Source organism: Triticum aestivum, chromosome 4D (assembly GCF_018294505.1).
Source record: "Triticum aestivum cultivar Chinese Spring chromosome 4D, IWGSC CS RefSeq v2.1, whole genome shotgun sequence".
Lineage (NCBI taxonomy): Eukaryota > Viridiplantae > Streptophyta > Magnoliopsida > Poales > Poaceae > Triticum > Triticum aestivum.
The window spans coordinates 1295289-1318751 of NC_057805.1; the positions used below are offsets into that span (position 1 = coordinate 1295289).

Sequence of the window (23463 nt, forward strand, 5' to 3'; positions counted from 1 at the left end):
AATGCGGGGGCGGGGTACCCTGTTTTTTTATTTCTGATTCCATATTTTCTGTTTCTTTTCTTCATTAAAAAATGATCAGGAATTCAAATAAAATTGAATTTCAAAATCTTCATGAATCTAAAAATGTTCGTGCGTTCGAAATATTCTCCAATTTAAAACTGTTTACAAATTTGAAAAATGTTGTGAAATTTTAAAAAAGTTCATGAATACAAACAATTCATGATTTTGAAAAATGTTCCCAGATTTTAAAAATGTTCGCAAATATTCATGGTTTTCAAAAGGTTGCAAAATTCAAAAAAATTGTCATCTTAAAAAAATTGTGAATTGTAAAAATGTTAAATATATTCATATTTTCAAAAACAATATTTGATGAACATTTTTTAACTCAATGAACAAAAATGGCCGTGAAATGAAAAGGAAAATTAGAATAGAAAAAACAAAGAAGGAAAAAAAGAAAAAACAGGAAAAGGAAACGGAAATTAAAAATGAAAATAAAAAACATAAAAAAATAAGGGAAAAAAACGGAAGAAGGTCTAGGAAGGTTCTAGACCTTCCTTCCCAAATCCGAAAGTGTGATTTGCGCTACTTGGGCCGGTCAAAAACACGTAGCTAGTGGGGAGGAGAGCGTGTTTGGTTGTCAGTTGTTCGACCTATGCAGGGAATAAGATTCCCCCACCTATTAACTCTTATGTAAACATCACGCGCCACTTGGGCCATCCCCCCCCCCCCCCCCCCCACATTTCCAAACTTACGGAACACCAAACCAAAAACTTGAATAGTGAAGTGCACACAATTCAAATGCATAACAAATTTGACATTCTCAAACTTAAACCATTCATATTCAACCACAACATATGCTCCAAATGAACTAAAAATTCAAACGAACATGATTAAAGCACATAAATCAAGTGCTATGAAGGCACCACTGATGCTCCATTAAGATCTTCCTATAAAGAAATCAGGTTCCGCGGTGACCACGATGGCTGGCTTGGGGTCGACCTTCCTATAACATCTCTGCAGTCGATCGGTCCGATTCCGAAAAGAAATCAAGTTTCGCGGCGACCACGATGGCTGGCTTGGGGTCGACCTTCCTACAACATCTTTGCAGTCGGTCGGTCCGATTCCGGAAAGAAACAGAGTTCGGCGGTGATCGCAATGGCTGGCTTGGGGTTGACCTTCCTACGACATCTCTGTAGTCAATCGGTGCGATTCCGGAAAGAAATCAGGTTCCATGGCGACCGCGATGGATGGCTTGGGGTCGACCTTCCTACGACATCTCTGTGGTCGATCGGTGCGATACCGGAAATAAATCAGGTTACACGGCGACCGCGATGGCTGGCTTGGGGTCGACCTTCCTACGACATCTCTGCAGTCGATCGGTCCGATTCCGGAAAGAAATCAGGTTCCGCGGCGACCGCGATGGCTGGCTTGGGTTCCGCGGCAACCGCGTTGGCTGGCTTGGGGTCGACCTTCCTACGACATCTCTGTAGTCGATCGGTCCGATTCCGGAAAGAAATCAGGTTCCGCGGCGACCGCGATGGCTGGCTTGGGGTCGACCTTCCTATAACATCTCTGCAGTCGATCGGTCCGATCCCGAAAAGAAACCGAGTTCCGCGGCGACTACGATGGCTGGCTTGGGGTCGACCTTCCTACGACATCTCTACAGTCGGTCGGTCCGATTTCCGGAAAGAATCTGAGATCACCTGCTTCGCCTCCACAAGCTCAGGGTACTGACGACGGAGGTCCGCCATGTACTTCTCGGCGCCGGCCTCCGCCTCGAGGCGCTCCCTCGCCTCCTGCCCCCCTCCCCCGAGCCATGGCCGCATTCACCACTCCGTGCGACGGCGGGACGAGGTTGACGGGAGCCGTCCCTTCCTGGAAGTTTAGGCGCCGCCGCGCCGTGGAACCGGACTTGCCACCGGTCGTATTCGAGCGTGGCGAGCTCCGCTATGTGGATGGACGAACCACTTTTTGGTGTGGGTCTCGTGGTCTGTTATCTCTACCACCCACATCCCCATGACCGTTTGCGGACGCCGAGGTATTTCTGCCGCGGCGGAGGAGGATCGGGGAAGTTGGAGATGCGGTTGGCGGGGGCCGCATAAGTGGGGCGGCGGCGGGTTGAGGAGGACCCGCTTGAAGAGGCGCGGCGGCCATGGGGTCCGGCCATTGGAAGGAGGGGGCGGGGGGTGGTGTCACCGGCTACAGGGACGGGGGAGGATAAGAGGAAATGAGGCGGAGAGACGAGTGGCGATTTTTTAGTTGGTCGCCGAGCTGTGGAGTAAATATAGAGGGCGGGAGGTGCGACCGAGGATTATTTTTCCTCTACTAATGATTATTGTGGATCGGCTAGGTACCGATTTTAGAAATAAAACCGGATGTTTACTCTCTGACTGGTTGCACACGTGTAACGCTGGAGAGATTGTGTCCATTTAAAATTGAAAGAGTCGCTGGATGTCTCTTGCCATCAAAACGCAGGGACCTGAAAAGTGGAGCAGAGAGCACCCACAAAAACACTGTGACATGCAGGTGCATACGGAGAGTTTACCACGTCGCCGGTACGGTGTTCCCTACGCCGCGTGTCCGTCCGGTCAAAACTATGCCCGTTCCTGCATGCAGTGCAGTGCAGCTCGGTGTCTCGTCCTCAAGACAGGCCCCAAGGCAGCAGCCGCTCGCTTTCGCTGTGGTAGTTATTCTGGAAAACCAAGAAAATATAGAAAAAATAAAAATAAAAATGAGATGAGCCTAATTACTAAGTCTCAGTCGATGCTATAATCTTGTTACATTGAGATTCGTGCAAAATTTTCTTTTCTCTTTTGCATGTTAGTTATATTACTTGACTTAGACTGGGTTAAATCTCAGTCGACTGAGATCTAGCCACGTCCAAATCAAAATTAATTCACCCCACTCAAAGATTTGAATTGCTCCCCCGTGCTGCTCTTGTTGAAGGCAAGTTCCAGAAAGAGGCCACCGTGCATGCCATGCAACGCAATGCAGCTGGGAGCGGCCACACACAGAGCCCAAGGTGGTGGAAAACCCTATGCTCACTGTACTCTAGTAACAGTTTCTTACCGCCTCCCTCCGCGTGTTACCACGTCGCCGGTCTCATGCCTGCCGCGTGTCCGACCACCCTACACGTGCCCCTCCCGCCTTCCTCCATAAGTACACGAGCTGCCAGGCTCACTTCGTCCAACACACTTGTGCAACCCACTTCACCTCACTCTCAGTCCCAGTACACTCCACAGTCCACACTAGCAAAGCGGTAGGAAGAGTAGCCATGGCTCCGAAGCGCCGCGGCAGCAAGGTGGTGAGCTCCGTCGTCAAGACCAAGGTGGTGGAGGAGACCGTGGAGGTCGCCACCACCATCCTCCCCGCCTCCCAGTCCCAGCCCGACTCCGCCGACCTGCAGCCGGAGGTCGTCGACGTCTCCCGCTCCCGCGACGTGCACGTCGAGGTCGTCACCACCCCGGATGCCCAGCCCACCGCCGGCGCCAAGAAGCAGCCCGCCTCCAAGAGGGGCGCCGCCAACGCCAAGTCGCCGGCCGCGCCGCTGGTGGTGGTGCCGGTCTCGCCGGAAGAGGAGCAGCAGCGCAAGAAAGGCGGCAGCAAGACGCCGGCGTCGCTGCAGAGCCAGGAGACGCAGGAGGAGCCCTACGCGTACCAGGGCGACGAGACCACCAAGAAGAGGCCGCAGGAGGAGCAGGACGGCGCTGAGCCTAACAAGCCGGAGGGCCCCGAGACGCCGACGCAGAAGAGGTCCAGGGGCGAGGGCAAGGCCAAGACGCGCAAGGCGGAGGCCGCAGCAAGGAAGAAGCTGTCCGCGGCGGCGGGGAAGAAGGGCGGGCGGCGTCGGCGTCGGCTGGGAGGGAACACGGTGGACATGGGGTACAAGGCGTACGTGTACCGGGTGCTGAAGCAGGTGCACCCGGACCTGGGCGCGTCGGGGAAGACGATGCAGGCGCTGGACATGATGATGGCGGACATGTTCGAGCGGCTGGCCACGGAGGCGTCGCGGCTGACGCAGTACGCGGGGCGCGCCACGCTCACCTCCCGCGACGTGCAGAACGCGGTGCGCCTGGTGCTCCCCGGCGAGCTCGCCAAGCACGCCATCTCCGAGGGCACCAAGGCCGTCACCATGTACACGTCCTCCTGAAGTGTACATGCACGTCAGAAGCAGGGCTTGCAGCAGGGTGCATTGTTCTACTAGTAGTTAGTTTAAGTTTAGTCTTGTGTCTCCGTGGCAGGCATGCATGCATGCGTGGTTTAGTCCGGACTTACTTTTGGTGGTGGTGCCGGTCTCCATGGAGGTCCGATTTGCAATGCAGTAAAAGTAGTTTCAAGTTGGTGCCTGATGATGTACCTAGTGTAGTTGGTTGGACAATTAGCGCCTAGAGCTAATGGTGTCTTGTGCTTCGTGTGGTTTTTTTTTTGTTGTTGCGGAAATTGTGCTTCGTGTGGTTGATGCACTAGTAGTTTGTTGCAAGTTAAATTTAGCTGCCGGTTTACATTTCCATCAAATCAAATGGTTGTATATATATGTGTTCTAGCAGATGAGTCCTTAATCAGTTTATGTGAGTGTGGCTACCAACAGTATTTTTAGAATAAACTTAAGACTTACTTTTGCACTGGTATATAATTTTTTGCACTGGCTATTCAACCTTGTTGATTCGCTCAGCTTTATTGTCAGTAGCTCAGCTTTGGTTATTGAAGGAATATGGGACCCAGCTACACTTAGAGTCCATTGCATGTCGTGAAGCAATTGACCTCGCTGAAGATCCTGATCTTCAACGTTTTGTCGTGAAGCAAGTTATTGGGGACATTGCCAAAGGAATTCAGGGGTCTTACCGAGTTATTGTTAGTGAAGTCAAGGCGAGAGCAGCACATTTCTCCTATAATTTTATTTTCCAAAGTCGTCTAGTTAATTTAGAAGCTCACAAGTTAGCTAAATTTAAGTAATAAACTGGCTTTATCCTCAAAAAAGAAAAAAAAAAGAGTTCAAGGCCCAAGTGGAAGAGAAGAAGCAAGCGATACAGAGAGAATAGCTATATAAGGAAGCAGAGGAAGAGGCTATATGAGGAAGCAGAGGAATAGCCATAAGGCCCATAACGTCTCCCGAGGGGTTCCGGTAACCTCCCGGTACTCCGGAAAAATGCCCGAACCACTCGGAACTTTTCCGATGTCGGTATCTCAATACCTAGTTCAATCTCGTTACCAGCAAGTCTATTTACTCGTTCCGTAATACATCATCCCGCAACTAACTCATTAGTTACAATGCTTGCAAGGCTTATAGTGATGTGCATTACCGAGTGGGCCCAGAGATACCTCTCCGACAATTCGGAGTGACAAATCCTAATCTCGAAATACGCCAACCCAACAAGTACCTTCGGAGACACCTGTAGAGCACCTTTATAATCACCCAGTTACGTTGTGATGTTTGGTAGCACACAAAGTGTTCCTCCGGTAAACGGGAATTGCATAATCTCATAGTCATAGGAACATGTATAAGTCATGAAGAAAGCAATAGCAACATACTAAACGATCAAGTGCTAAGCTAACGGAATGGGTCAAGTCAATCACATCATTCTCCTAGTAATCAAATGACAACTCATGTCTATTATTCATGCTAAATGTTTATTATTCATGCTAAATGTTTATTATTCATGCTAGAATTATATTAACCGGAAACTTAGTACATGTGTGAATACATAGACAAACAGAGTGTCCCTAGTATGCCTCTACTTACTAGCTCGTTAATCAAAGATGGTTAAGTTTCCTAGCCATGGACTGTGTTGTCATTTGATGAACGGGATCACATCATTAGAATGATGTGATGGACAAGACCCATCCGTTAGCTTAGCACTATGATCGTTTAGTTTATTGCTATTGCTTTCTTCATGACTTATACATGTTCCTATGACTATGAGATTACGCGACTCCCGAATACCGGAGGAACACTTAGTGTGCTATCAAACGTCACAACGTAACTGGGTGATTATAGAGATGCTCTACAGGTGTCTCCGATGGTGTTTGTTGAGTTGGCATAGATTGAGATTAGGATTTGTCACTCCGTGTATCAAGAGGTATCTATGGGCCCTCTCGGTAATGCACATCACTATAAGCCTTGCAAGCAATGTGACTAATGAGTTAGTTGTGGGATGATGCATTACGGAACGAGTAAAGAGACTTGCCGGTAACGAGATTGAACTAGGTATGATGATACCGACGATCGAACCTTGGGCAAGTAGCATACCGACGACAAAGGGAACAACGTATGTTGTTATGCGCTATAGAGATCTTCGTAGAATATGTAGGAGCCAATATGAGCATCCAGGTTCCGCTATTGGTTATTAATCGGAGATGTGTCTCGGTCATGTCTACATAGTTCTCCAATCCGTAGGGTCCGCACGCTTAACGTTCGATGACGATTTGTATTATGAGTTATGTGATTTGATGACCGAAGATTGCTCGGAGTCCCGAATGAGATCACGGACATGATGAGGAGTCTCGAAATGGTCGAGAGGTAAAGATTCATATATTGGAAGGTTGCATTCGGATGTGACGTTGCTGTGACGTGATGTGAAAGGTGGGCGAAAGATAGGAGTGGTGGGATGTGGTAGGATGTGAGGCGAGACTACCAACTGAGACATTAAGAATAGAGATATTAACTGGTACAGTTTTTCTCTTACACTTACCAAAATTAATCACATAGTAATGATGCTAATGTTTTTAAGAATGTTTTTGAATATTAATAATGTGTACATGACAATCATAGTGTTACCCTCACAAACATGGTTGTGCTAACTTTCTATTTGAAATCATCATCCAAAATCAAAGTTACGCTAGGTTTCTGTTGTCGCAGTTTAGTTCGAGACATTGTGTGCTAAGAAGACCACTCATTTAGTTGAACTATGTTAGATATAAGTAAAATAAAAGGACAGAGCAAGTAATCAATTTATCTCATTTATATGGATATAGTGTATTAATATATGTTCATGCCACTTCAGTATTTCTTAATATCTTTGGAGAGCTGTAGAGTGTACATGCATAACAAAAAGAGCCCGGTGTTTAATTTGTTCCCTATAGCGTATGATTTTCAACCTTAAATGAAAAATAATGGCGAATAGTGGCATAACTAAACTTAAACATATTGTATGCCTTCAAGGAATTATAGATGGGATGCTTCGACACAGATGGCTGAGAGGGGAATCCTGGTACCCCGCCTCCGGCTAATAGGTAGGTTAGGGAGTCCCCACGAGGGTGGCGCTCTTGCAAATCATCTTCGAGTTGTCTTCTGGGACTTGATTATTCTCGAGTTGTCCCTTGGGATGGAGTCATATGGAGCTCTGGCGTTAATTTCGGTTGACTCCTTGGGGTGGCGAGGTTAGCATGTCTCGTCATGTGTGCGTGAAGAGATTCGGTTGCATGTGCTTCAGATCAATTATAAGGGTTCAACAGCGACGAGTGTGTATTTGGGGTGTTGGTCCTTAGGGACACATGCATGCAGACTTTCCGATTGTCATCCATAAGGTCAGACTAGCTCCACTAGGGAGCAGCCATAGCGGCTTGATACGTCTTCGTCGTATCTATAATCTTTTATTGTTCCATGCCAATACTATACAACTTTCATATACTTTTGGCAACTTTTTATACTATTTTTGGGACTAACATATTGATCCAGTGCCCAGTGCCAGTTCCTGTTTGTTGCATGTTTTTTGTTTCGTAGAAAATCCATATCAAACGGAGTCCAAAAGGGATAAAAACTTACGGGGATTTTTTTTGAAATATATGTGATTTTTGGGAAGAAGAATCAACGCAAGACGATGCCCGAGGGGGCCATGAGGCAGGGGGCACGCCCTAGGGGGGGTGGGCGCGCTCCTGACCCTCGTGGACACCCAATAAGGCGGTTGGCGCCCTTCTTTCGCCGCAAGAAAGCCAATATCCGGATAAAAATCGTGTCCAAATTTCAGCCCAATCGGAGTTACGGATCTCCGGGAATATAAGAAACGGTGAAAGGCCAGAATATATCAAAGTGCATCATCTAATTAACTTGGCTCAAGTTACATACCACACTACAGGCCTGCCTCCAAATCGATGGATATGCTTATCATTTCAACGCTTTGTTGATCCTACAAATTATTTATGATTAATTGATATACAATGGCATTCAAATAAATAATTACTCATAATTGGTCAATTTCATTACCTCTGCTAAGCGTCTAGTGTTGGATGGCTTGGGTATGGACAAGACTGTTAAACAAGGGGCACACTTTCCGGACACAATTATTCCAGTGTAAACTATGAATTATATTTTATTTCCATGAATAGTGCTGCATATTGTCGAATATGGGCTCAAGGGGTGACGTAATTAAGGACCTGGCTTTCCTTTAGTGAAACGACTCACCACACAAAAGATATTGTCAGCAACCTATGCTTCCCTGCAACAATGTTGAATAAGTTTTGGTTTCCATAATAACCATAACATCTATAAGAAGCTTTCTACAGTATAAACTCGTGCCATAAAAAATAGAAGTTGTTGAACAGAGAGGTAGTACTCAGGATCACCATGATAAACCATTGTTTCCTGGAAATATTATGTGGAAGAACTCATTTATGCTTTTTGCTACTTCAGCAGCGCCAAAGACTTGTGCCATGGTTTGCCGCCGAGCTGGAAGATTATACCAAACTCTCCTACATAACTAGCTACTGAATTATTGAAACAAGAAGGAATTTATAGAACAAATTATGTCACTGAACATGAGACACAATCCAAGCATGGGAACTAAAACCAACACAACATACCATGTATTACTTATTATGTATTGTTCTCAAGACATTGATCATCTCAGACACAAATACACACAAATCTTTTGTTCTTCTCAAGCTTCTCACCATCCTTTTCCCTTTCATTGGCTGCTAATGAAGCTTCAAAAATTGTTTCTACCATTGGCTGCAAATGTAATCCTTCCATCAGTTCTATTGGGTTGAAAAGTGGTTTGTCTTTGTCCTCCTCACTTATCACCAGGCTTGGACACAACAAGCAATTACACTCTGCAAGATTTCTTGTCATGCATGATAAACATCACTTCCAGGCCGGCGGTGCTCACTATGTCACCAAGCTATCTTGGCGACACATCACTGTGACATGGCTTGTGCACGTTGAGCACGAACCCTTGCTCGGGTCCCATAAACACCTAATTCATTTGTATTGCAGTTATTCACTGCCTCCCTCAGAAAGTACCAGCAGATTGTGCACTGTTGAGGCCCCGGAACGACACCAGCCGCAGGGGGGAGGCAAGGTCTAGATTTCCCGGTCCCCATGTCAAAGACCATGCCTTGATCCCTACCTCGCCCACCTATCCAGTAGACACAGTTACCCTTGAGCCCTGGAACACCTTCAGCATGCATCGACACCGCATTGCTCCTCCCAACAAACACCGAGTATCCCCCCAAGTCAGCCACCGCGTCCCAGCAAGGCCTGCGCCGGGGATCATACTTGAGAACAAATATTTCATCCTCCTCTATACGGTGATGACCGCCTCCCGCCAGATGCAAAGTGACCGTACAACTAGCATTCCTCCAGATCTGGTACAGGTTGCCATTGCAGAACACCAGGTTCTTGGCACTCGTGAAAGCCGAAACAGCGACGTACAGTGGGGCGAAACTGCTCACCGAAGACAAGAGCAGTGGTTGCACGCTAGCCGGCGCGTTCAGGTCCGGTCCGGCATTGTGCATTCGAATGATGCGCCTGTTACGCGATACAAGATCCTCTGTTGATGTCTGGTCCTCGATGATGACTGGTTCCCGACGGCGGCGTTCCGGTAGGCGGAGCACATAGACATTCCCAAGCCGAGTGAGGCAGTAAACCATACCATTTTGACCATTTTGATGGTAGACGACATCGATGAGCTGGTCTCCGATGGCAAGACGGACGCGGTCAAGGACGACCCACCTCCTGGCCCCCGCAGTGACGTAGGCGAGCCTGTCGATGTCGCAGATGGTGGCGGCGGCTGTGACGCCTCCGGTTTGACCGTACACTAATCATGCACGCAAATGTGTACGATCAAGGTCAGGGACTCACGGGAAGATATCACAACACAACTCTACAACATAAATAAGTCATACAAGCATCATAATACAAGCCAGGGGCCTCGAGGGCTCGAATACAAGTGCTCGATCACAGATGAGTTAACGGAAGCAACAATATCTGAGTACAGACATAAGGTAAACAAGTTTGCCTTAAGAAGGCTAGCACAAACAGGGATACAGATCGAACGAGGCGTAGGCCTCCTGCCTGGGACCTCCTAACTACTCCTGGTCGTCGTCAGCGGCCTGCACGTAGTAGTAGGCACCTCCGGTGTCGTAGGTGTCGTCGTCGACGGTGGCGTCTGGCTCCTAGACTCCAGCATCTGGTTGCGACAACCAGATAGGAAAGAAAGGGGGAAAAGAGGGAGAGAAGCAACCGTGAGTACTCATCCAAAGTACTCGCAAGCAAGGAGCTACACTACATATGCATGGGTATATGTGTAAAGGGGCATATCAGTGGACTGAACTGCAGAATGCCAGAATAAAAGGGGGATAGCTAGTCCTATCGAAGACTACGCTTCTGGTCATCTCCATCTTGCAGCAGGTAGAAGAGAGTAGATTGAAGTCCTCCAAGTAGCATCGCGTAGTATAATCCTACCCGGCGATCCCCTCCTCGTCGCCCTCACTCAGTCGACTAGGTCGCTGACGTCAAGAAGGCTTCGGCTGATACCACGACGCCGGGATACCCATAACTACTCCCGCGTAGATGGCTAGTGCGTATAGACCAAATGGCCAGACTCAGATCAAATACCAAGATCTCGTTAAGCGTGTTAAGTATCCACGAACGCCGACCAGGGCCAGGCCCACCTCTCACCTAGGCGGTCTCAACCTGCCCTGTCGCTCCGCCACAAAGATCCACTTGCGGGTACTCCTACGAGCCGACCCGACTTTTAGTCATCACATGTGTCATGTATGTAGTATATAAGTATATACCCGTGATCACCGCCCAGGTGATCACGGCCCGATAGTATAGCACAGCAGACGGACAAGAATGTAGGGCCACTGATGGAAATCTAGCATCCTATAGTAAGCATGTAGGATTGCAGGTAAAGGTATCAACAGTAGTAGCAAGGATAGGCTATGCATCAGGATAGGATATCGAAAAGCAGTAACATGCTACACTACTCTAATGCAAGCAGTATAGAGAAGAATAGGCGATATCTGGTGATCAAGGGGGGGGCTTGCCTGGTTGCTCTGGCAAGTAGGAGGGGTCGTCGACTCCGTAGTCGAACTGGGCAGCAGCAGTGTCGGTCTCGTAGTCTACCGGAGAGAAGAGGGGGAAGAAACAGTAAATACAATGCAAACATAAGCATGACGATGCGTGACATGACAATGAGCGGTGCTAGGTGTGCCCTAACGCGACAGTAGGTGGTACCGGCGAAAGGGGGGGAACATCCGGGAGGTATTCCCGATGTTTCGCGTTTTCGGACAGACGGACCGGAGGGGGAAAGTTGCTAGTTCGATAGGTTAGGGAGGTGTGGTGGACGAACGGACTGCGTATTCGGATTCGTCTCGTCGTTCTGAGCAACTTTCATATAGAAAACATTTTCATCCGAGTTACGGTTTAAAAGATATGAATTTTCAAAGTTTATTTGAATCTCTGGAATTATCTATATTAAGAAAATGAATTATGACGTCAGCATGAGGCAATGCTGACGTCAGCAAGTCAACAGGTCGGCTGACCAGTCAAACCAGACAGGTGGGTCCAGTGGGACCCACATGTCAGCCTCTGTTATTCTAATATCTATTTAAACTAATCTAACAGTATAATTAGAGGGGGTGGGCCCCACATGTCAGTGAGTGATTAGTTAAAATAATTATTTTTATTTACAAAACATTTTCTTTTTCTTTTATTTTTGCGGCGGGGCCCGCATGTCAGTGACTGGGCCTGCCCAGTCAGCAGTTGACTGGGTCAACCCAGTCAACTGGGGCCCGTGGGGGCCACTGGCAGGGACACTGGGGGGTGGGGCCAGGCCAGCCTCGTCAGCGGCCGGCGCCGGAGCTACGCCGGCGACCAAACGCACGGCGGCGCGGCTCAGGAGGGGTACGGGCTTCGCGTACATGGGGTCTTCGGGGGCGTGGCTGGGCGCGTTCGACGCGGCTCGGCGTCGCGCGTCCAACGGCGGTGGTCGGAGGGGCTGGAACGGCCGGGGGCGAGTGCTTCGAGCTCGCCGGCGGCGAGGAGCTACGGGTGCCCGACGGAAACACAGCTACGGCGAGCTATCGAGAAAGCGGAGGGGCTGGGGGGCATCTACAAACGGCGGGGAGTGCAACGGGCTTAACCCCGTGACCATTTGGTCACCGGAGACCCGCCGGCGGCGAGCTCCGCGGCGCGGCGTTCGGGCGCGCGTGGGGGAGCAGCTACGGAGCGCGGGCGAGCTAGCGGAGAGGGGGAGGAGGTAGAGGAGCTCACCGCGCGGCGCAAGAAAGGCCCGTGGGTGGCTTAGTAGCAGCAGCAGTCGCCGGAGTCGAAGGAGACGGCGGCGACCCGAGGAAAAAGGCGACGGCGTTGGGGGGCGATGTAGGGGGTCCCGGCTCGAGCAGGTGGTCGGGGAGGACGGGCTCGACGCGGCGGAGCTCGGGGACACGTCGGGGAGGAGAACGGGGCTCGGTGGCCGCGTGAATGACGGTGAACGGCGGCGAGCGCGTCGGGCGTGGGGAAGAGGAGAGCGGCGCGGATCCGGGGGGGAAGAGGGAGGCGCGGGGGCCGAGAGGGAGAGCGGGGGTGAGTGGGAGAGAGGCCCGAGGAGGCGCGGGGGCTGGCGCCCTTATCCTCTCCGGCGTCGGTGCCGGCGAGGTGGTCGGGCGGCAGCGCGCCCCTGTTCCGACCCGGTCGGGGGAACAGGGAAGGGGCGAGGGAGGAGAGGTGGGCTGGGCCGGGGTCGGGGCGCGGCCCAGTTTGGGCCGGGGGGGGGGGGTTCGGGGGTTTGGGCCGGGGGTCAGTGGGGGGGGAGGCCTGCTCCTTTTGCTTTCCTTTTTTGTTCTGTTTTGTTTTCTGTTTTCCTTTTACTTGTTTATTTCCTTTTCTGTTTTATTTCATTTAAAGTATTTTGGCATTTTATAAAAAGGAGTTTTCTCCACCATAATTGCCAGTGTATTATTTAGCACCCACAGAACATTTTTGTTTGAGTTTTTGAAAACTTTTATTTTTCACTTTAATTATATTTGAAGTTTGAACTAGGAGTTAGAAAAGGAAGGTGATTCAAATGTGATCAAGCCCTGTTTAGCAACATGATTAGCTTAATCACAGGGAGTTACTGTAGCATGATTCCCAGGGTGTTACAAATCTCCTCCACTACAAGAAATCTCGTCCTGAGATTTAGGAGGTAGAAGGAAACAGTGCGGGGTATTCTTCGCGCAGACGATCCTCTCGTTCCCAAGTGGCCTCATCTTCAGAATGGTGCGACCACTGGACTTTGAGAAACTTGATCGCCTTCTGACGTGTGCGGCGTTCAGCTTGGTCGAGAATGCGGACCGGATGCTCCTTATAGGAGAGGTCCTGCTGCAATTCGAGCACTTCATGATCCACAGCTCGGATTGGATCCTTGAAGCAACGGCGGAGCTGTGACACATGGAACACATCGTGAACGTGAGAGAGGTTCGGCGGTAGTTCCAGTTGGTATGCCACTTTTCCACGCTTTTCGAGAATAGTGAATGGGCCAATATAGCGAGGAGCTAGTTTGCCCTTGATCCCGAAGCGGTGAGCACCCTTCATAGGTGTGACTCGAAGATAGGCCTTTTCGCCAGGTTGATAGACCATGTCTTTATGATGACGGTCATACTGACTCTTCTGACGTGACTGAGCAGTCTTGAGATTCTCGCGAATAATGCGGACTTGTTCTTCGGCATCTTGGATAATATCCGGACCGAAGAGTGGACGTTCCCCAGTTTCTGACCAGTTCAGGGGGGTTCGGCACTTTCGTCCATATAACACTTCGAAGGGGGCCATCTTCAGACTAGCTTGATAGCTATTATTATAAGAGAACTCAGCATACGGGAGAGATTCCTCCCATTTCTTGCCGAAGGAAATAACACAAGCTCGAAGCATGTCTTCGAGAACTTGATTGACGCGTTCAACTTGTCCTTGCGATTGAGGATGAAATGCAGTACTGAATGACAGATGAGTTCCCATTGCTTCTTGGAAACTTGCCCAGAATCTTGAAGTGAATAAGCTGCCACGGTCTGAGCTGATAACCAATGGAATACCGTGGAGTGAAACAATCCTGGACATATAGAGCGTTGCCAACTGGCTAGCAGTGATCGTTTCTTTGACTGCCAGGAAATGTGCAACTTTGGAAAGCCGGTCAATGACGACAAGAATAGCATCATTACCTTTCTGTGATTTGGGAAATCCAGTGACGAAGTCCATCTCAACATGGTCCCATTTCCATTCAGGAATAGAGATAGGTTGCAGAGTTCCAGCAGGCCTTTGATGTTCTGCTTTGATACGACGGCAAACGTCACACTCAGCAACATAACGAGCAATGTCTTGCTTCATATTAGACCACCAGAATCTTTGTCGGATGTCTTGATACATCTTTGTACTACCAGGATGGATACACAGAGGCGTATCATGAGCTTCTTTCATAACTTCCTGTGTCATATCCAGGTTTTTCTCTGCATATGGCACCACTAGGCGGCCCTTGAAGTATAGGGTGCCATCTTCAGCAATGGTGAAGAATGAGGGCTTTCCTTCTGCGAGGTAGCGCTTAATCTTGTGGGCTTCAGAGTCATACTTCTGTAGCCTTTTGATGCTATCCACGAGATCTGGTTTAGCAACTAGGGTATTGAGGAAACCCTGGGTAACAACGTGGAGGTTCACCTTGCCAAATTCCTTAGGAGGGGGAGCGAGTGCACCCGGAGGAACAATATGGAGGTTCAGCTTCCTGAATTCTTCAACAAGTGAGGGCTGAACTTTATGAACCTGGAGGTGGTTGCAGTAAGACTTGCGGCTCAAGGCATCAGCCATTACATTAGCCTTGCCTGGCGTATAGGAAATACCCAAGTCAAAGTCTGCAACGAGCTCCATCCATCTCTGCTGACGGAGGTTCAGGTCTGGCTGAGTAAACAGATACTTCAGACTTTGGTGGTCGGTGAAGATCTCGCAACGATTACCGAGAAGGTAATGTCGCCACTGCTTCAGCGCAAGAATGACGGCAGCAAGTTCGAGGTCGTGAACTGGGTAGTTCTCTTCGTGAGGGCGCAATTGTCGAGAGGCATAGGCAATCACTTTGCGGTCTTGCATTAGGACACAGCCTAATCCTTGACGGGAAGCGTCGCAGTAAATGACGAAGTCCTTCTTAGTATCAGGTGGAGCTAGAACTGGGGCAGAAGTCAACTTGTCTTTGAGTGCCTGGAAACTTTCCTGACATTTGTCTGTCCATTGGAACTTGACGCCCTTATGTAACAGGTTAGTCAGAGGCCTGGCGATCTTGGAGAAGTTCTCGACAAATCGACGGCAATAGCTGGCGAGACCGAGAAAACTTCTGACTTGCTTAACGTTCTTGGGAGGAGTCCAATCAAGAATAGCCTGAACTCGCTCGGGGTTGACGGCAATACCATCCTTAGAGATGACATGCCCCAGATAGGTTACTTCCGGTAGCCAGAATCCACATTTAGAGAACTTGGCATATAGTTGATGTTCTCGTAGTTTTTCCAGCACAAGACGAAGATGTTCAGCATGTTCTTCTTCGTTCTTGGAAAATATCAGGATATCATCCAGATAAACCACGACGAACTTGTCGAGGTAATCCATGAATATGTAGTTCATCAGACGAGAGAAGGTGGCTGGAGCATTGGTTAAACCGAAAGACATGACGGTGTACTCGTATGAACCATAGCGAGTCACGAAGGCGGTCTTTGGGATATCCTCTTCGCGAACACGGATCTGGTGGTAGCCCAACCTCAAGTCGAGCTTAGAGAACACTGACGAACCCGCCAGTTGATCATACAGATCATTGATCCGAGGAAGAGGGTATTTATTCTGAATGGTAGCTTGGTTTATAGGACGGTAGTCTTGAACTAACCGGTTTGTCCCATCCTTCTTCTTGACAAAGAGAGAAGGTGCTCCCCAAGGAGAGCAACTTGGGCGAATGAATCCTTTGCGAAGAGACTTGTCGATTTCCTCCTTAAGCTCAAGGAGTTCATGCGGCGGCATTTTGTAGGGTCGCTTGGCTATAGGAGTGGTGCCTGGTTTCAAGTCGATGATGAATTCGACAGCTCTAGCAGGGGGAATCCCTGGAAGTTCTTCAGGGAAGACGTCGAGGAATTCACGCACGACGGGAATGTTTTCAATGCCCTCGAGTGGTGCAGCGTTCAAGGCATTCAATGCGTAAAGCCTTGCCTCGGCATTTTGCACCAGATTAGCTTGGTAAGCAACTATTTCATCTGAAGGGTGTAGCAGATGGACGGTCTTAGTGGCGCAAACTATAGAAGCAGTATGCGCTTTCAACCAATCCATACCCAAAATGAGGTCGATGTTAGACGTCTTCAGGATAATGGGAGAGGCATAGAATTCCAGCCCTTCGATTTCCACGGGGACATCGATGCCAACCAAGGAGGTCTGACACTGTCCCACGGGGGTTTTGACCAATACAGAGGTGTCCATCTCCTCACATTTAACGTCGTGCTTGTATGCAAAATCTTATGACATGAATGAACGCGATGCACCTGTATTAAATAAAACGGATGCTGGTACTGAATTTACAAGGAGTGTACCCATCACAGTAGCAGGCTGGTCTTGAGCTTCGTTGAGATCAACGTGGTTGGCATGAGCACGACCATAAGACTTAGCATTGTTGTTGCGGGGCTGATTGTTACCACGGCCAGTTGCTGGAAGGGCCAGTTGATTCTGGTTCTGGTTGCATTCTTTAGCACGGTGTCCTGGTTGTCCACACCTGAAGCACAAGCCATTATTCGGAGTGGGAACAGGAGCTTGGGATGGTGGAGCTGGAAGTGTTGACTGCCTGGACGGTGGTGGAGGCAGACGAGGGGCAGCATAGGTCTGCTTTGGGGCAGATGCATTTGGACGGTACATGCTGTTCGGGATCCATATCTTACGCTTTTGTGAGGGCGAGCCCGAAGATGAGCCCGTGTCACGGTTGCGCCTGTGAGAGCTCTGGTATTCCTGCAGACCAGTTTCGACATTGATGGCCTTGTTCACCAAGGTGGCGAAATCAGCAAAGTCATGCACTAGAAGTGCGAGCTTGATGTCAGCTTGAAGGCCATCACGGAACTTCTCCTGTCTGCGTGCATCAGTTGCAATGTCTTCTTCAGCATAGCGGGACAAGTCCAGAAACTCCCGCTGATAAGCTTCGACAGATTTGTTGCCTTGGGTGAGGTTGCGGAACTCACGCTTCTTCCGGTCCATGACTCCTTGAGGAATGAAGCGGGCACGGAAAGCAGCTTGGAAGTCTGGCCATGTGATGATTGTTCCAGCTGGCAGAGTACGCCTGTGGCTGTCCCACCATTGAGCTGCGGGTCCCTTCAGAAAGAAGGAAGCAAAGTTGACATAGCTGGCAGGGGCTACATCAGCAGACTCCAACTCATAGGTGATGTCACGAAGCCAGTCATCAGCATCCAGAGGCTGAGTTGAGCTGCGGTAGATGGTTGGGTTGAGGCGTATGAAATCTTGAAGAGTCACTTGGGCTGGCTGCTGGTTCATATTGGGGCGAGGAAACTGAGCCATCATATTTTCCATGAACTGGCGGTTCAGTTCAAACTGTTGGATCATACCAGCCATGTACTCAGGTGGTGGTGGGGCATCGCCACCACGACCACGACCACCTGACCATCCTGCTAATATATAACAGGGGTAGTTCAGCATTGAGAAATTTGCAATGACAAGAATCATTCATGATGAAACATGCATAATGAAAGGGGCACGATAGCTATTACATAGTAGTCGGCATAACTTACAAAAGCGGTCATGCATAGAGTTCAGTACACAGAGTTCAGTACATAGACTAAAACATCATAGGCGGCACACAGGCTCGCGGCGAATGCAACTAATACTAAACTAAGCAGGACTACATCAGTCCCAAGAGGTACTGTGGAGGTAATCGTAGCCCGACAGCTGGTAGTGAGGCAACGGATAGCCCTCCACGTCAGCAGACTGGGGGCCGCGGATACTCAGGTGTAGAGCCCGACGCTCAGGTGGCAGAAGAGGACCAAGTGCGGGAGAGTAGCCTCCCACCTCTGGCCAACCAACACCGTGGGGCATCACGGTCCTGGATGGGTAGATCGCAGCACGCGGTACCTGTCCAGACCGGACAAAGGGGTGCAACAGCGTCAGAGCACGGTAAAGGTGCTGACGGGTGGTGTACATCTCGTGGCGAAGAGCTCGGTTAGCTCGATCCAGCCCATCAGCATGCAGAACCAGGTGCTGATGGTAGAAGGGCTCTCGGGTGACAGTGGAGTAGGCAGCAGTATAGTATCCCTCCGCACCAACATCAGAGGCGATAGCAATGTGTCTGACAGGGGAGGTGTCCAACTCCCGATACTCTCCACGAAGACGTGTCAGAGCAGCATAGGCAGCATCGTGGACAGCCATATCGATGGTCACACCAACACCATGTGCGGTGTGCAGCACAGTAGTGGAGTCGTACTCCCGAGAGTAGAGGTGGACGATGGCACGGTACTGCTCCTGGTTAAAGTCCTGGTACTCCTCGTAGACGGTGTACTCAGGGTGCCAGCGATAACCCAGATAGGTCATCATCTCAGCTAGCACCGCAGGTGATCCCGAGGCACCAATGGCCATCGTGTGGCGAACAACCTGCCTCGTGGGTTCCATCTGAAAGCAAAGACGTTTCAAAGGAGTCAAATGACAGTGTGTGAATTGTCCAAAATACTATTCTGAGAAACATCTATGGCTTATCCATCTTTGGGGTGAACGCGGTCACGGGATCCTAGTGTTAGGGTTAGTAAATTCGTTTAACCCGAGTAGAAGAGAGTTCAGAGTCCCAGAGTAAAGGTCGAGGAGTAAAAGATCCTAGTACCACCCAATGGCGACGTGGGCCCGTAAGACACACAGCCATGTTAGTAAAAGTTTTTGTAATGTCTAGACTCGACTTCGGCCAAGGAGTGTGGAAAGGGGGATTCCTACAGGCAGTCGGCTCTGATACCAACTTGTGACGCCCCCGGTTTGACCGTACACTAATCATGCACGCAAATGTGTACGATCAAGGTCAGGGACTCACGGGAAGATATCACAACACAACTCTACAACATAAATAAGTCATACAAGCATCATAATACAAGCCAGGGGCCTCGAGGGCTCGAATACAAGTGCTCGATCACAGATGAGTTAACGGAAGAAACAATATCTGAGTACAGACATAAGGTAAACAAGTTTGCCTTAAGAAGGCTAGCACAAACAGGGATACAGATCGAACGAGGCGTAGGCCTCCTGCCTGGGACCTCCTAACTACTCCTGGTCGTCGTCAGCGGCCTGCACGTAGTAGTAGGCACCTCCGGTGTCGTCGTCGACGGTGGCGTCTGGCTCCTGGACTCCAGCATCTGGTTGCGACAACCAGATAGGAAAGAAAGGGGGAAAAGAGGGAGAGAAGCAACCGTGAGTACTCATCCAAAGTACTCGCAAGCAAGGAGCTACACTACATATGCATGGGTATATGTGTAAAGGGGCATATCAGTGGACTGAACTGCAGAATGCCAGAATAAAAGGGGGATAGCTAGTCCTGTCGAAGACTACGCTTCTGGTCATCTCCATCTTGCAGCAGGTAGAAGAGAGTAGATTGAAGTCCTCCAACTAGCATCGCATAGTATAATCCTACCCAGCGATCCCCTCCTCGTCGCCCTGTTAGAGAGCGATCACCGGGTTGTATCTGGCACTTGGAAGGGTGTATTTTATTCAGTATCCAGTTCTAGTTGTCATAAGGTCAAGGCACAACTCCGGGTCGTCCTTTTACCGAGGGACACGGCTATTCGAATAGATAAACTTCCCTGCAGGGGTGCACCACATAACCCAACACGCTCGATCCCATTTGGCCGGACACACTTTTCTGGGTCATGCCCGGCCTCGTAAGATCAACGCGTCGCAGCCCCACCTAAGCACAACAGAGAGGTCAGCACACCGGTCTAACCCTATGCGCGCAGGGGTCTGGGCCCATCGCCCTATGCACACCTGCACGTTGCGTACGCGGCCGGAAGCAGACCTAGCCTAGTGGCGTTCCAGTCCAATCCGGCGCGCGCCACTCAGTCGCTGACGTCAAGAAGGCTTCGGCTGATACCACGACGCCGGGATACCCATAACTACTCCCGCGTAGATGGCTAGTGCGTATAGACCAAATGGCCAGACTCAGATCAAATACCAAGATCTCGTTAAGCGTGTTAAGTATCCGCGAACGCCGACCAGGGCCAGGCCCACCTCTCACCTAGGCGGTCTCAACCTGCCCTGTCGCTCCGCCACAAAGATCCACTTGCGGGTACTCCTACGAGCCGACCCGACTTTTAGTCATCACATGTGTCATGTATGTAGTATATAAGTATATACCCGTGATCACCGCCCAGGTGATCACGGCCCGATAGTATAGCACAGCAGACGGACAAGAATGTAGGGCCACTGATGGAAATCTAGCATCCTATAGTAAGCATGTAGGATTGCAGGTAAAGGTATCAACAGTAGTAGCAAGGATAGGCTATGCATCAGGATAGGATATCGAAAAGCAGTAACATGCTACACTACTCTAATGCAAGCAGTATAGAGAAGAATAGGCGATATCTGGTGATCAAGGGGGGGGGGGCTTGCCTGGTTGCTCTGGCAAGTAGGAGGGGTCGTCGACTCCGTAGTCGAACTGGGCAGCAGCAGTGTCGGTCTCGTAGTCTACCGGAGAGAAGAGGGGGAAGAAACAGTAAATACAATGCAAACATAAGCATGACGATGCGTGACATGACAATGAGCGGTGCTAGGTGTGCCCTAACGCGACAGTAGGTGGTACCGGCGAAAGGGGGGGAACATCCGGGAGGTATTCCCGATGTTTCGCGTTTTCGGACAGACGGACCGGAGGAGGAAAGTTGCTAGTTCGATAGGTTAGGGAGGTGTGGTGGACGAACGGACTGCGTATTCAGATTCGTCTCGTCGTTCTGAGCAACTTTCATATAGAAAACATTTTCATCTGAGTTAGGGTTTAAAAGATATGAATTTTCAAAGTTTATTTGAATTTCTGGAATTATCTATATTAAGAAAATGAATTATGACGTCAGCATGAGGCAATGCTGACGTCAGCAAGTCAACAGGTCGGCTGACCAGTCAAACCAGACAGGTGGGTCTAGTGGGACCCACATGTCAGCCTCTGTTATTCTAATATCTATTTAAACTAATCTAACAGTATAATTAGAGGGGGTGGGCCCCACATGTCAGTGAGTGATTAGTTAAAATAATTATTTTTATTTACAAAACATTTTCTTTTTCTTTTATTTTTGCGGCGGGGCCCGCATGTCAGTGACTGGGCCCAGTCAGCTGGGGCCCGTGGGGGCCACTGGCAGGGACACTGGGGGGTGGGGCCAGGCCAGCCTCGTCGGCGGCCGGCGCCGGAGCTACGCCGGCGACCAAACGCACGGCGGCGCGGCTCGGGAGGGGTACGGGCTTCGCGTACAGGGGGTCTTCGGGGGCATGGATGGGCGCGTTCGACGCGGCTCGGCGTCGCGCGTCCAACGGCGGTGGTCGGAGGGGCTGGAACGGCCGGGGGCGAGTGCTTCGAGCTCGCCGGCGGCGAGGAGCTACGGGTGCCCGACAGAAACACAGCTACGGCGAGCTATCGAGAAAGCGGAGGGGCTGGGGGGCATCTACAAACGGCGGGGAGTGCAACGGGCTTAACCCCGTGACCATTTGGTCACCGGAGACCCGCCGGCGGCGAGCTCCGCGGCGCGGCGTTCGGGCGCGCGTGGGGGAGCAGCTACGGAGCGCGGGCGAGCTAGCGGAGAGGGGGAGGAGGTAGAGGAGCTCACCGCGCGGCGCAAGAAAGGCCCGTGGGTGGCTTAGTAGCAGCAGCAGTCGCCGGAGTCGAAGGAGACGGCGGCGACCCGAGGAAGAAGGCGACGGCGTTGGGGGGCGATGTAGGGGGTCCCGGCTCGAGCAGGTGGTCGGGGAGGACGGGCTCGACGCGGTGGAGCTCGGGGACACGTCGGGGAGGAGAACGGGGCTCGGTGGCCGCGTGAATGACGGTGAACGGCGGCGAGCGCGTCGGGCGTGGGGAAGAGGAGAGCGGCGCGGATCCGGGGGGGGGGAGAGGGAGGCGCGGGGGCCGAGAGGGAGAGCGGGGGTGAGTGGGAGAGAGGCCCGAGGAGGCGCGGGGGCTGGCGCCCTTATCCTCTCCGGCGTCGGTGCCGGCGAGGTGGTCGGGCGGCAGCGCGCCCCTGTTCCGACCCGGTCGGGGGAACAGGGAAGGGGCGAGGGAGGAGAGGTGGGCTGGGCCGGGGTCGGGGCGCGGCCCAGTTTGGGCCGGGGGGGGGGGGGTTCGGGGTTTGGGCCGGGGGTCAGTGGGGGGGGGAGGCCTGCTCCTTTTGCTTTCCTTTTTTGTTCTGTTTTGTTTTCTGTTTTCCTTTTACTTGTTTATTTCCTTTTCTGTTTTATTTCATTTAAAGTATTTTGGCATTTTATAAAAAAGGAGTTTTCTCCACCATAATTGCAAGTGTATTATTTAGCACCCACAGAACATTTTTGTTTGAGTTTTTGAAAACTTTTATTTTTCACTTTAATTATATTTGAAGTTTGAACTAGGAGTTAGAAAAGGAAGGTGATTCAAATGTGATCAAGCCCTGTTTAGCAACATGATTAGCTTAATCACAGGGAGTTACTGTAGCATGATTCCCAGGGTGTTACAGCGGCGAAGTCGTCCCTAGCGGGGTCAGGCGCGAAGACGATCTTGGAGAGCAAGCGGGTGTCGTAGATGAGCGGTTGTAGGAGGATCTCGGTGGCGGTGACTGGGTGGAAGAGGGTGAGCAGGCTTTGGCCGTCGTAGAGGCAGACCGAGAGGGCAAGCCACCAGCCTCCGCAACCGAGGCAGCTCCTAATCGGGTAGGTGGCCGTGAACTCGAAGGAGCCGCGCATGGGGGGGGGAGGCGTTGGGGCAGGACGAGCCTGAGGGGATTGCCTTGAGCCCGAAGGAGCGGTGCGCGGGGAGCGAGACGATGGCGGCGTGCCGACGCCTGGTGGCGTCGTCGCGGAGGAGGACGAGCAGCGACGGCGCCGGTGGCGCGAGCGCGCGACGCCACGTGGTGCAGGTGCCTCGCACGCTGGTATAGAACCTGAGGTCATCGAGGCCATCGGCGACGTGGCGGAGGAGCTCCGGCGGCAGATCTGTCCAGCCCTGGAACGGCGGCATGGCTGGCGGCGGAGGGGGATTCCTGCCTCTTTTTCTATGAGGA

General features: G+C 50.8%; 2 protein-coding genes across 2 annotated transcripts; one reads left to right on the forward strand and one right to left on the reverse strand.

The window, feature by feature from the left end:
* The first annotated feature begins 3194 nt into the window (after positions 1-3194).
* LOC123099286 (histone H2B.11) lies at positions 3195-4572 on the forward strand. The gene has a single exon (XM_044521470.1). The coding sequence runs from the start codon at positions 3275-3277 to the stop codon at positions 4148-4150; it is 876 nt and encodes a 291-aa protein (XP_044377405.1). The 5' UTR covers positions 3195-3274; the 3' UTR covers positions 4151-4572.
* Positions 4573-9129: 4557 nt separating this feature from the next.
* On the reverse strand, positions 9130-23420 carry LOC123099791 (uncharacterized). The gene is made up of 3 exons (XM_044521880.1): positions 23173-23420; positions 22925-23105; positions 9130-10005 (listed from the first exon to the last, which is right to left on the reverse strand). The coding sequence occupies exons 1-3, from the start codon at positions 23418-23420 to the stop codon at positions 9130-9132; spliced, it is 1305 nt and encodes a 434-aa protein (XP_044377815.1).
* Positions 23421-23463: the final 43 nt, after the last annotated feature.

Coding starts and splice junctions, on each gene's coding strand:
- LOC123099286 (XM_044521470.1), top strand. CDS start 3,275: ATGGCTCCGAAGCGCCGCGGCAGCAAGGTGGTGAGCTCCGTCGTCAAG.
- LOC123099791 (XM_044521880.1), bottom strand. CDS start 23,420: ATGCCGCCGTTCCAGGGCTGGACAGATCTGCCGCCGGAGCTCCTCCGC. Junction 23,106..23,172: donor AAGGCAATCCCCTCAGGCTC/GTCCTGCCCCAA, acceptor CTACCCGATTAG/GAGCTGCCTCGGTTGCGGAG. Junction 10,006..22,924: donor ACCCCGCTAGGGACGACTTC/GCCGCTGTAACA, acceptor GGAGGCGTCACA/GCCGCCGCCACCATCTGCGA.